The sequence below is a fragment of the Staurois parvus genome, unplaced genomic scaffold, assembly GCF_062004578.1.
Source record: "Staurois parvus isolate SC_StPar_1 unplaced genomic scaffold, SC_StPar_1.0 ptg000122l, whole genome shotgun sequence".
Classification (NCBI taxonomy): Eukaryota; Metazoa; Chordata; class Amphibia; order Anura; family Ranidae; genus Staurois; species Staurois parvus.
Window position 1 is genome coordinate 6,438,549 of NW_028317918.1, and position 13,656 is coordinate 6,452,204.

A 13,656-nucleotide genomic window follows, 5' to 3' on the forward strand; every position below is an offset into this window, starting at 1 on the left:
CACTCACATGTATTGAAAGATAAAAATGCCTAAAACATAAAATCACCAAATGAAGGCTGTGAATCCCATCAGCTGGTTTCAGTAATCTTGTCTGCTCAGAACCATGCCCCTTACGCGTTACGTCACGCCCACATGACTTCATCAGAGGGATCTCTCTCATGCCATAATTTGCCTGCAGGGGCCATTTTACTTTATGGATTTTTTTGGCTTGGAGCTTGACCAGTGCACTGGGCTTGGGGAAAGGTGCCTTTTATGCCTGCGCTTCGAAGACCATCTTTTTTTTGGGCATTCCTTGGAGGAATACTTTGAGGCGGCTACGAAGGGAAGGCTTTTTTTTTTTTTTTTTCCTCCTCTACTTGATGTGTACAATCTGTTCACCCCATCCCCATACTCAAGGTGTCATCATCTACTATAGGTCCTTCCTTTTGTGGCAGAACCTCCACCTCTATACCCAACGAACTTACCGAAGTACACAAAGAGTCTCTATTGCTGTCCTCTCTGTTCCTTTCTACTTGCTACTTAAAAAAACAGATAGTTTTCCTACATAAGGGCTGTTTTTTTACTTCTTTTTTTTGTTAGGGAAATGTACAAGAACTTTTCAAAATACTAAACATGGACCTACAGATACATAAAGTGAAGGTCATCAAGTGTTAGAGGAGGGATATTTTCCAATACCCAAGTTTCTGCCCAGTAGTCCCATTAAAGGACACTACTGTATTGATAGAAGAAAAAAAATTGCAGAGCTTGTTGTCTTGTGAAATTCCATGTTCATTTGTTCTGTGCGAGTGGAGATAAACTTGAATATTAGGCTATTTTCTGTTATTAATATGGTATTTTTATGATTTGACAGTATTCTGTATGAATAGTATTCTCCCTCGAGAGAAAATAGGCCAGTACCATTAGAATTTTCCCTCATTCACACAGAGTGACTGCAGTTTCACAGGACAAGAAGCTCAGAATTTTTTTTTTTTTTTTAAATAGAAGTCAGATTGTTGCCTCATTTTGCAACATTGTCTGAATACAGAAAGCAGACAGCTACATAGCAATAATACATGCATATCAATAATCTAGATTTCTGTACAAGTTTAGGAATTTTACATACAGTAATTGAAATTAAAACATGCTGTGATTATTTAAATATGTGATCCTGACTATAGCCTTTGATTTACATTTGTCAGAAACATTTTATGCTCTGCACTCTGCTAGAGGCTGGAGGCTGCACTTCAGAGGCTGTTGGAACACCAGGCCCTGATTACGTATATGTGGATCAGCTAAGGGCAACCCTTCTTCAGCTGGAGATGCTGGATGCTAGTATTGAAGAAAGACTAAATGCTTCCCCTAACCCATGCCTGTCCTGCGCTGACTGGTTTCTTCCCTCTGCACGGGACAAGTTCCAGAGTGTAGTGAGTTCTGTTATGATGAACAAAATACAGACCCCAAAGAAGGCAAATTTTTCCTTAAGCAGAAAGGGTGTGACTGCAGACTCCCCATCTTCTCTAAGAATACGTAGGCCGAGCCCTTCAAGAAGCAGTGGAGGATCAGATCATGGAAGTGAAGGTGTGTTGGAAAACACATATCTCCTCTCTCACTCCACACCAGACTTGACCAGGAAGAGTGGAAGAAGAGAGTCACAAGGCTCTGGGGGCTCAGAAGGAAGTGGAGGGAGTGGGAATGTAACTAAGGTGAGCATTTTTCATCTTGTATGTGTTTGTGTGCACTTTGGTCATATGCCAGTTCGGGTGATCAGTATTTTATGCACACTGCTTTTTTTTTTTATAGTCGTGAGCAGTCTTAGTGTTATATTTCAGTTGAGAATGTCATTGCAGATCAGCAAGAAGAGATACACACTCCCAAATCCTTTTAATTTAGGGAGCTTAAGACGGAACCTTTCTGAGCGAGAAGCTGAAGATCTCTATAACACTGTGAAGTACGTTCTTGATTTTTTTTTTTTTTTCTTTTATAGTACGGTGTCCACAATACAGTCATTTGCTTTGTGTATACTCTGTTTTCCTGTTTACTTCAGAAGCTGCTGGCTTTTGTGTCATACTTCACTTTTCTTGTGCTAAACATACTTTCCTCCATATGTGTTACTTTTCTCCACTCTCTTCTTAGTTAAAGTATATGTAAACCCTCACCTTGTAAAACAAAACATTCAGTATGAAATAAAACAAAACATTTGTGTAAAGATATAACAAATATTATAGATAGATCCGTTTTGTTTTTTTTTGTTTTTTATATATATATATATATATATATATATATATATATATATAAAATCACATACCCCCTGTTCTCAGCTGCAGCAGGAGCTGGGGGTGGAGAAACAGCAGAACACTGATCTTCCCTAGTGAATAGCTGTGCAGAGGGGAGTGTGTCAGCACAAGCCTGATCATTGGATTAGCTCCCAGCACAGCTAGAAAACTGACCACGCTGCGCTTTCATGCCTAGTGTGGTCAGTTTTTACTAGGAGTGCAGAGGGACTGGAAGGAACGCCAAGTGATTTCACACAAAAGAAGCAATACAAGGAGAACAGGATACTTTTTTCATACAAGTACATAGTACAGCAGGCACATATCAGGAATATGAAATGCTGGGTTTACATATTCTTTAACGCTCTTAGATGTTAAAGTTTTCTCTGTTTCAACAAAACCAATTTATTGCTACAGATTATCCTCAGGTCCAGAAAACACACTTTTTCATTACATATATCTGGAAACCATCCAAGGAGTTTTCATTGCACCAACACACCGGGATGTGGAGGAGCTCAGTGGAGCCATTCACCCTCAGTTGATTAAGAACTTCCACAGATGCTGCATATCTATCCGTTCTCTGTTTCAGCAGACACTAATGGAAGAGGTACAAACTGCACTGTGCTTGTTTAGAGTATATGTATACAGGAGGGGGGAGGAACTTTGTGTAGTAAGGGAAGATCCACTTTAACATTCTTGATACTTCAGTTTTTCCAGTCAACAGAGACTAAAGTGGCTGGAAAAGCTGAATCTTTAGTCTCTTTTTATAGTATGTACAGTACCTTAACAAAAATATTTGTACTTCCAAGCATGCAAAATAGAAGGCTGCTTTCACACTGACCCGCTGTAAAAAAACAAAAGAAAACTGCATCCCTTTAAATGCTAGGGCACTCTTCACACTTCTGTTGCAGTGAAAAAAAAATCCTGCTTGCTGCATGTTTGGAGCATGTTTTGTCCGGTAAAACGCACCTCCCCATTGAAATGAATGGAAACTGCATCAAAAAACGTAATACACCTGTGGGAAGAGCTTTGTCCAGTGGGGAAAAAACGCAAAGCATATGCATCAAAAAACGCAATGCACCATGATGAAATGTATATGCGTTTTTTTCAATGTAGCAATGTGAAAGTAGCCTTACTGTTGTGTGAGTCTTGTTTATTTTGGTTTATGGCTTTTTTGAAGAAGTGGTCAAGGGCAAGAACAATTCTCATTGCAAATCAACTAAACATCGATACAACCCAATTGTAACATTTCAGTTTTGGTTGAATCACTTTCTGACTTCTTACATCTGTGTGTATTGGGAAGATATTTTATCAGTAGTTTCTTTCCATACCTGGACCATCCCAGTTGTTCATTTTACATTATGGAAAATCCGAGATCTGCTGTGATTTGGCTTTGTATTTCACTGCAGTGACTTTTGGGAATGAATTTGTTAAAAAATCACTCCACTGGTGCTCCCCAGAGTTATAAGAAAGTTGGCATAGGATCCAGTCTTTTAACAAAATATCACTTTGGGTGAAGTTGTCCTGCAGTGGAGTTTATTATCGCACAGTTCTTGGTTCCTTTAAAGCTCATATACCTCTTTTATATTTTATACAGAAGCACAGTCCTTCCAAAGCAGACACGTGTAGAGATTTCACAGGTTTGGGTCAAGTTAAGGAACATGGCATTTTATTTGAATGCTCTCCAGAGAACTGGACAGACCAGAAGAAAGCTCCTCCTACCATGTCTTACTGGGCTATAGGGTAAGATACATGACTGATAAATCTAGTAGGTCATATCATTTCCTGTATTGTTCTGCTGCAGCTTTCCTCAATTCACATGTTATTGTCATATTTATAATCACTTCAATACGGGCAATTTTCAGGTTTCAGCGCTCTCACACTTTGACAATTGCGCAGTCATACAACACTGTACCCAAACTAAATTTTTATCATTTTGTTCACACAACTAGAGATTTCTTTTGGTGGTATGTAATCACCACTGGGGTTTTTATTTTTTGCTAAATTAACAAAAAAAAGACCAAAAATTTTGAAAAAAACCCACGTTTTTCTTTGTTATTATCAAAGTTTGCAAATAAATAATTGTTCTTCATAAATTTAGGCCAAGATGTATTATGCTACATGTCTTTGGTGAAAATAACTAAAACTAGTATTATTTAGTTTGTAGGAAAGTTATAGAGTTCACAAACTATGGGATATATCTGAAAATTGATCAATCCTGAAGTACTGACAGCCAATCTAATTTCTTGAGGCCCAAAAATGTCAGAACAGTACAGATATCCCCCAAATGATCACTTTTTGCAAAGTAGACAGTCCGGCGTATTTCATAAGAGGCATTGCGAGTTTTTTGAAGTTGTCATTTTTTTGAAAAATGAAGAAAATGTTTTTGTTTTTTTTTACATACTGTCACCAGTGCAGTATAGCATTGTCATATAACTGGTGTGGCAGTGATCAGGGACACTGACTGGTGACAGTACGAAAAAAAAATTGATAATTTTTTTAAAAATTTTTAGTTTTATTTTTTAATTAATTTTTTTCTCTTTTTTAAAATTTTTTTTCTTTTTTCATATTTCACTATGACCAAAGTAGTATTATGTTACCATAGTAACATTGTACTACTTTGGGGAAGTGGTCAGTATTTGTTTTTTTTTACCCAATTTGATTGCTTATAGCAAAGAATTTCTATTTCATTTTCCTATTGGTCGGGCGGGAAGTGGTTAACGAAACGCACATAAAAGTCCATTAAGTATTGAGAATGTTTACTTAAAGTAGAAGTCCAGTCAAATCCTATCTAAACTTAGATCTGCTCCCAGCCCCATTGTAAGTCCTATACTAACAACCCTGTAGGGATAAGATGTGTATAACTATCTATTCTGAGGGCCTGGTCACATGATTGGTTACCAGTGCCGGCTTCAGTTTAGAAGAGAAACTGCGGACAACAGATGCCCCATAATAAAGCTGTGAGTAACATCACTACTTTGCATTGCAGCCATTGTTGGCAATCTCTCCTCTTCACTGAAGATGGCAGCTGGGGAGATCACATGACCAGACTGCAGCACCTTCAGAATAGGTAAATATACAGGTCCTTCCTCTACTGGGTAGTTAATATAGGGCTTAGAATAGAACAGGTGTGGGAGCAGGTTTAAGTTAAGTAGGATTTGGCTGGACTTCTACTTTAATAGTCTTTGCATAAGCACAGTCATGGCTTGTTCCCTTTTAGTCACTCTAATGAACAGAAATTGACAAAAATCATTCTTGTTTCAGATAATATACTTTTAACATACATAGAAGGAAAAAAATGAATTTATTACAATCAGACTAAGCCAGAAGCACAAAATCTAAAACTAAAATGTACAAAAACAGGATTTTTTTTTTTTTTTTTTTTTTTTTTATTATATTTAATTTATTAAAATTTTTTTTATTTTTTTTAAGATTTTTTTTTCATATTTTACTATGACCAAAGTAGTACAATGTTACCATAGTAACATTGTACTACTTTGGGGAAGTGATCAGTATTTTTTTTTTTTTTTTTACACAATTTGCTTATAGCAAAGAATTACTTTGCTATAAGCAAGCATTTAGCTGAATGAAATCGATTCATTCAGCTTTTCTTTTTTTTTTTTTTTTTTTTTTTTTTTGTGCTTAGCTGTGATTTGGTCACAGCTAATCACATGACATGTGCATGTGATTAGCTGTGACCATTCACAGCTAGGCACTAGTATACAATGGATGGCATCATGAATGAAGCCATCCATTGTATACAACTGTCATGTGACCTGCTGTGATTGGTCACAGCAGGTCACATGGTACCAGCAACGGGAGCCGGTACTCGGATCTGTCATCGGCCGTGTCCAAGGTGCACGGCCGGTGACAGATCGCACTGCTGCGCCGCTCTGCATTAGCGCAAACGGCGCATGTGCGGGAGCACGCCAAATGGCGTGCACCCGGAGTGGAGAGACACTTCTGAAGCCGCCAAACAGCCATTGGCCGGGCGGCTAATGGTTAACATTTACCGTATTTTTCGCACCATAAGACGCACTTTTTTCCCCCCAAAAAAGGGGGGAAAATGTCAGTGCGTCTTATGGAGCGAATATGGAGCGGCCGGTCCGGTATTTCCACCGCGGCCGTGTCAGAATACCGGGCCGGCCGCTCAGCTCTACAGCGGGACCTTATAGAGATGACTGCTAACCTTTGGGGAGGGGGGGGGAGCGGGTACCTGAATTTGACAGATACCCGCTCCCACTTCCGTGGAGTTGTTCTTTCATCTTACCCGTTCCTCTATCCAGCGGCGCGGTCTTCCCGGCTTCTGTAGTGTGGGCATGACAGCCGGGTGCCAAGTGCGCATGCGCAGGAAGCGGTGCTTTTTGTGAATGGTAAGGCGGCACCTGGGACACATGACAGATCCCAGAAGCCGCCGGACCAATCACAAAGCGCAAGTGCTTCTCGCTCATGCGCACTGGGCACTCGGCTGTCATGCCGAGCGCCATTACAGAAGCCGGGAAGACAGCGCGCGGTTGGATAGAGGAACAGGTAAGATCAAAGGACAACTCCGCGGAAGTGGGAGCGGGTATCTGTCAAATTCAGGTACCCGCTCCCCCCCTCCCCAAAGGTCAGCAGTCATCCCCTGTACTATCCACAGTCTCTGGTCATCCCTGTGCTGTCCGCAGTCTCTGGTCATCCCCTGTACTATCCACAGTCTCTGGTCATCCCTGTGCTGTCCGCAGTCTCTGGTCATCCCTGTGCTGTCCGCAGTCTCTGGTCATCTCCTGTACTGTGTCCACAGTCTCTGGTCATCCCTGTACTGTGTCTGCAGTCTCTGGTCATCCCCTGTACTATGTCTGCAGTCTCTGGTCATCTCCTGTACTATGTCCGCAGTCTCTGGTCATCTCCTGTACTGTGTCCCGCAGTCTCTGGTCATCCCTGTACTGGGTCCGCAGTCTCTGGTCATCCCTGTACTGTGTCTGCAGTCTCTGGTCATCCCTGTACTGTGTCTGCAGTCTCTGGTCATCCCTGTACTGTGTCTGCAGTCTCTGGTCATCCCTGTACTGTGTCTGCAGTCTCTGGTCATCCCTGTACTGTGTCCGCAGTCTCTGGTCATCCCCTGCACTGTGTCCGCAGTCTCTGGTCATCTCCTGTACTATGTCTGCAGTCCATTAGTTCAGAATTTTTTTTTTCCTGTTTTCTGCCTCTAAAACCTAGGTGCGTCTTATGGTCAGGTGCATCTTATGGAGCGAAAAATACGGTAGTTAAATTATATAATTAGTATTATGATTGTTATGCATGCAAATGAAAGATTTAAATTTCTCCCTTTTATTTAGCTTAAGTGTCAGATCGTGAGTCGCCCAAATTCTAAGACCTCATTTACATGTGTAGATTGAAAAAGTCCATCTAGATCAACCAATAGAAGAAATAAACAGAATAAATAAGTAGAAAACATCAATTTACAGAATCCTGTACCCACATTTGATTCCGAAGAAGGCAGAAAACAAACATAAAAATATATTCCAATTTGCTCTTGCAGGCAATCAGATATTCCTCGAATCAACAGTCTCTGTAACAATTTAAAACTTTGCTTTTTAAAATTTTTTTTTTTTTTTTTGCTGAATATGACAACATGTATGGACTGCAATCAGAAGGGTGTGACTGGGCCCTACAGTTCCTTTGAAAAAAAAAATACCAGATGCACACATTTTGGTGCACATTGCATTCTCTAAAGGTAATGGTACTTTATTTTTGAATGCCATGGCCAGGTCTCCTCACAAATTATCCCACACTTTTGTATTGCTAAGTCCATTTACAGGAAGTTGGAGTAATTTAATGTAGGAACTGTAATCAGTGAAGATGTTCTGGTTGTAATGACAGGGAGGCAAATATGTATTTTCCCATGAATCAACATATGCAATACAGTGCTACATTAATGAAATCCCGCATACAACAACCACATATACATGGTAAATCACTTGATCACTTAGTAATTGAAACATGGATACACAGGCTGGTTGTTGGACCATTGCCCGGTTCTGAACACTGCACTAACAAACTGATCATCACTTTCTATTGCAGGAGACTCTTTCTACAACCACAGCCTCAAGAGTTCTATGTTTGCTTCCACGATTCAGTCACAGAAGTTGCAGTTGAGTTGGCTTTCAAGCTGTCATTTGGGATGCCACTTTAGTGATTTCTGCTTCAAGAACTAATGACTTTTGTATTGCATATACAATAACTCTACAAGCACTTATATTGGTCATTCATGTGGCAATTCAATCACTCGATTCCAACCTGGTGGAGAGATTACTGACCACAATGGAAACCTCTTGATTTAAACATGATTTCGAGTTAGTGTCTGGTTGGTTGAATTTTTTCATTTAGTCTTTAAATTAATTCTAGCATTTGTTGGAACTTCTTATTTATTGATTTTCTTTTTTACAAAATTAAGCACTTGATAAAATGTATCTAACTAGTTTTTCAAGTTAATGATTTCTTTTTTCAGATGTTATATTTTAGCAACAATGCAGCAGAAAGAAATTGGAGAAAATGTCCCTGTGATATTTCCTAATTATATGCCCTCACATTTGGGTTGTCCATGACTTAGTCAATTCTGAGAGCAAGTTTTATCTTTTTGTAAATGCCCTCATAGCTGCTAAGGCTGGTTCTATAGTCTCTGAGCCTGTGAAATTCATGTTCACTCCTCAGACTGGCAAGGAAATGTCATTTAATGCAATCAATTAAAACAGCAAAAAAAGAAAAATAATAGAAGAAAATAGCATTTTCTAAAAGCACACACCCTAGAGAATAAAATGTGATAAAAGGTGGTAGTTCCAATATTAGCGCAAGGTTTACAAAACACTGAATTTCAGTAAAAAAATATACTAAAGTGAATTTCTCAGCACAAAAACAGAATATATTTTATTACCCAACTTTTTCTTAAAATATAAAAGATAAGGTTGCATCGAGTAAATAGATACCCAACATGGCAAGCCTTAAAATTGTGTGTGCCTGTGAAACAGTGACAAATTTTGATACCGTATATTTTCCAAAGGCAACACTTTCAAAATCCCTACAGATCATCAGTTTAGAGATGACCATGAATAATGGGCCCAGAATTATTGTTCTCATTCTAGCATACGTGTCAATATGTAATGTGTAGCGCAATCAACGTGTGTGCATAGGCATCCCCAGCATGTGCATTAATATTGGAAGTGGGGCTGGGAGGGCTCAGAATTTTTTTTTGGGGGGCAGGGATTTAAGTGCTTGAGTGTCACTTTAATTTTTTACATTTTTAAGATGAGAGTGATGATAATTCTACACCTCAATAATGAATAATTAAAGGTAATTTTTTTCTTTGTGAATTGCATTTAAAAAATATTTTATTATTCCATTCCATTAAAATATTCGTTAAGGTGGAAAATAAGAGTAATATTATTGTCACTTAAGAGGCACTTCTAATTTTTCAAGATGAGAAGCATTATTGAGTCTCATGAATTGACTACCTTTACAAAGTACTGTAACTACATAATGTTTGCTATCAATGAACTAACAGCTGGAATAAAAGGGAAAAGCTTTGTGAATTGGCTCTATAGGGTCTTCTGCGTGGCTGGGCCCTGGCATAAAGTGGAATGAAAATCACAACCTAGCTCTGTGTTTGAAACTGTTACAATTACTTGGGTGCTGGAAGACAGATTGGCAATATAGGCATGAATTCAGACATATGTCGCGGCAGCAACCGTGAGACCTCAGGAGGTCTCAACTCTCACACTTGGAGAGAGTCATCCATACATTTAATAAGCAAAGCTAATAAGGAGGGTAAATATCAATATTTCATTGGTATGTCTGCACAGTTATAGTTTAAAACTAAATATTCACGTTCTTCCTTAATGCCTAAGTTTTTAGTTTTAAAAAAAGTCACATAAGGGGCATTACTAATAATCTGATGTATCCTTTATTCTGCTGGTTCCTATGTTCCTTGAAATCTTCCCCCTACCCCTGCAATCTTCCAGTGCAATGGAGCTGAGGGAGTCATCCAGAGTGCCTAACTCCATTTATAGAAGCTGTGCTATAGCTTCTATGATTTAAACAGGATTTGTGAATAGAGGGGCAGCCTTTTCAGCCATCCGCCCATCCTCATCATCCGCCTATCGTCCATCATCCATTCATGGATCCTTTTTCATTCATAGAAGCTATAGAACCGCTTCCATTAACCACTTACCTACTGGGCCATTTCTGACATTTCTCACAAGTAAAAATCTGATTTTTGCTAGAAAATTACTTAAAACCCCCCCAAAATTATAGAATTTCCAAAAGCAAAGGCCCTGAAGAAGTAATTGATGGTTGATGCAATTTTTTTAATGTCGCACAATATTTTTGCTGCGGTTTAAAAAAGCAAATTTGCAGGTAAAAAATACACTGTACTAAATTTTCATTCACACAAATACGATATAATACCCACTTTTTGGAAAAAATTTAACTATGATCTTGCACCAAGTACAGTGCCTTTGAAAATGTACTCATACCCCTTGAAATTTTTCACATTTTGTCATGTTACAACCAAAACCGTAAATGTATTTTATTGGGATTTTATGTGCTAGACCAACACAAAGTGGCACATAACTGTGATCTCTGCAGTTCCTCCAGAGTTGCCATGGGCCTCTTGGCTGCTTCTCTGATTAATGCTCTCCTAGCCCGGCCTGTCAGTTTGGGTGGACGGCCATGTCTTGATAGGTTTGCAGTTGTGCCATACTCTCATTTTTGGATGATGGATTGAACAGTGCTCCATGAGACGTTCAAAGCTTGGGATATTTTTTTTTTATAACCTAACCCTGCTTTAAACTTATCCACAACTTTATCCCTGACCTGTCTGGTGTGTTCCTTGGCCTTTGTGATGCTGTCTGTTCACTAATGTTCTCTAACAAACCTCTGAGGGCTTCATAGCATCTGACCAAACTGATTCATTTGATCAGACACTTTTTTCTGCCCAGTAACGGCTTTTAAACAGGGAAATATAACTGTAAGTTATGAAATTCTGGTCGCTTCCGGCTTCATTTGTCACAGGGGAGGAGAAGGTAGAGATGTATTTTCCCCTTCTTTGTTCTTAGCCAACCCAACAGAGAAGCAGTCCTTGGCTCCCTGATTTCACTAAAGAGCCTGGGAACCATAGTGGGTGGAGGGGGGCCCCTTCCATACCCTGTAAAAGTGATCAGGCAGATGTAGAGCTGACTGGATTTCTTTTACATGAAAGCCCATTACGGGCTGCAAATTTTGATACCAGGATGATACCTGATATAATTACATCCACCCGAGGACGTACAGGCGCATCCTAAGCGTAGGAAGTAGTTGTGGGGGGTTAATACTAGCACTGGACCTGTGACAGACACTCATCAAGTGTGCCAACTATACCTATCCTTTCCACCTCCCTCCTCCATTCATAGAAGTTGTACTATAGTTTCCATCAATGAAAAGCACTCTATAAATGGAGGAGGCAGACCTTTCATTGATCCACCCATCCTCCATTCATAAAGCACTTTTCAATCATGAAAACTATAGTACAGATCCCATGCATGAAGGAGGTGGGCAGAAAGGGCGGGCATAGTTGCGCACTCTTGATGAGTGCCAGTCACAGGTCCCTCAGCTCTATTAAACCCTCTGCACCGTGGGGGTAGGGGGGCACCAGTGGAGGAAGATTTCAAAGAATGCAGGAGTAAGCAGCACAAGGGACACATGGATTATTAGTAAGTATTGCTTCTTAAAGTCCCGATTAATTATTTTTTTAAACTAAACTTACGTTTTACACCATATGTCAGGGCAAAACAAAAACATGCACGGTACATCTTCAATACATGCACATTTCCCTGCAAAACCCTGCAAGTACAGAACAATACCTGTTGATCTGCCAGAAATGCTCTCAGCTCTTTATTTTCTATTATGGATTGACACTGACTATGCAGAGCATTTTTGTGGACTGAGTGGTGTCAGCCCTGTCCCAGTTTTCTTTTGCTAAACTACTCAATCAATCCCACTTTTTCCATCACCAAAACATAGGTACCAATTGACTTGTAGTCCCAAGAACTGGGGATCTATGTAGATTGTGAGATAACACAGGAAGAGGGCAGGGAACACAGGACAGCTCTGAAAGTTCAACAGTTTTTCTCACACTTCCAAAATAGAAGAAAATGCTTTTATTGATATACTGAACAGACTTAAAATGGAGCACGTAAGAGAGATTGTTAGGGTTTCCATACATGTTATGCCCAAATTAGGTTGTTTTTCTCTAAAGTGTACTCCAAAGGTCAACTCATCCAAAAAGGGATTGTTTGAATTTGGCACCTTGATTTTTCTGACCTCTTTTCCCACTGTATGGAACTTTGACTTAACTAGTGTCCCATGCCAGGCAGTTGCGGGTCGAATCCTCCAGCACAAATTGTTGGCCCTAGACATGTTTCCAAACCCCAGACTGAGGATGGCTGAATTGAGAGAAGACTACAGGAATAAGGGCACAAAAGAAAGCAACCTTTTAACAAGCTAACCACGTTTCAGAACCTCTAGTTATAATGGATCTTTTGACTTGTCGTGTCAAAGTTATCATTTAACTTTCTTTTATTTTAAAGAATATGTGATACATTTGCATTTTTACAAATCATATTGCATATTTTTATTGACAAGGTTAAATATATATTTTGTATTTTCTACTTGAAATGTATTTTTGGATTTAATGGAAAACTCATTTTGCACTTGCATTTTTTTAATAAATTTATATACTGGATTTTGAGTTTATTTTCAGATTTGTTTTTTTTTGTTTGACATTTCTTACATCATGGACATGTAACAATAAAATGTGATATTCTGTATATTGATGATGTGGTGATTAATGAAAAGAAAATCTGTTCTTTGTAGCTAAACACTAAAAGTGACCTCAACTTTTATAACAAAACAAACATTTCAATAATAAATATTCTATAACAATAGCTGTTTACCGTCTGCCTTCTTTTGTTAAGACGTAATATGATATTACAATTTCCACTTTTCGGTAAGAACATTTTGTTGGTCTATGTTGTTCATGCAGGATATATAGACAGACATAATTTACAGAATATGTACTTCATACAGAAAGGGGTAATCTTACACAGACATAGTTGCAAATGTGCATTCAGTGAACTGGCTTTCACCCATTTATTTGGGGACTTAAATGAAACTGTTGGAGTTGTTCCCAAAAAAGGGCAGGCAGAGGGTAAAGGACAAGTCACAGGTCTACCCGTTGGTCTTAAGGAGAGAAGAACTCCTATGGGCATTGCATCTTGGTCACTGACGACATCACACCTACGCCGACGTTGCGGTTCAGCATGCGTTCCAGCCGCCATCTTTAGGAGTACGTGCATGCCGGCCGGCTCTACATCTGTCTCCCTCCTGAACCTTG

The 13,656-nt window shown here is 39.3% G+C and overlaps 1 protein-coding gene across 1 annotated transcript in view; it reads left to right on the forward strand.

Annotated features, from left to right (window-relative positions):
• Positions 1-13,207, forward strand: part of INTU (inturned planar cell polarity protein) — a 116,706-nt gene extending 103,499 nt beyond the window's left edge. Inside the window, exons 12-16 of the mRNA XM_089672186.1 lie at positions 1,179-1,682; positions 1,827-1,927; positions 2,667-2,856; positions 3,847-3,992; positions 8,313-13,207. Of these exons, the coding sequence (XP_089528312.1) occupies positions 1,179-1,682; positions 1,827-1,927; positions 2,667-2,856; positions 3,847-3,992; positions 8,313-8,424 (1,053 nt within the window). The 3' untranslated portion in view covers positions 8,425-13,207. The remainder of the gene's footprint in view (positions 1-1,178; positions 1,683-1,826; positions 1,928-2,666; positions 2,857-3,846; positions 3,993-8,312) is intronic.
• Positions 13,208-13,656: the final 449 nt, after the last annotated feature.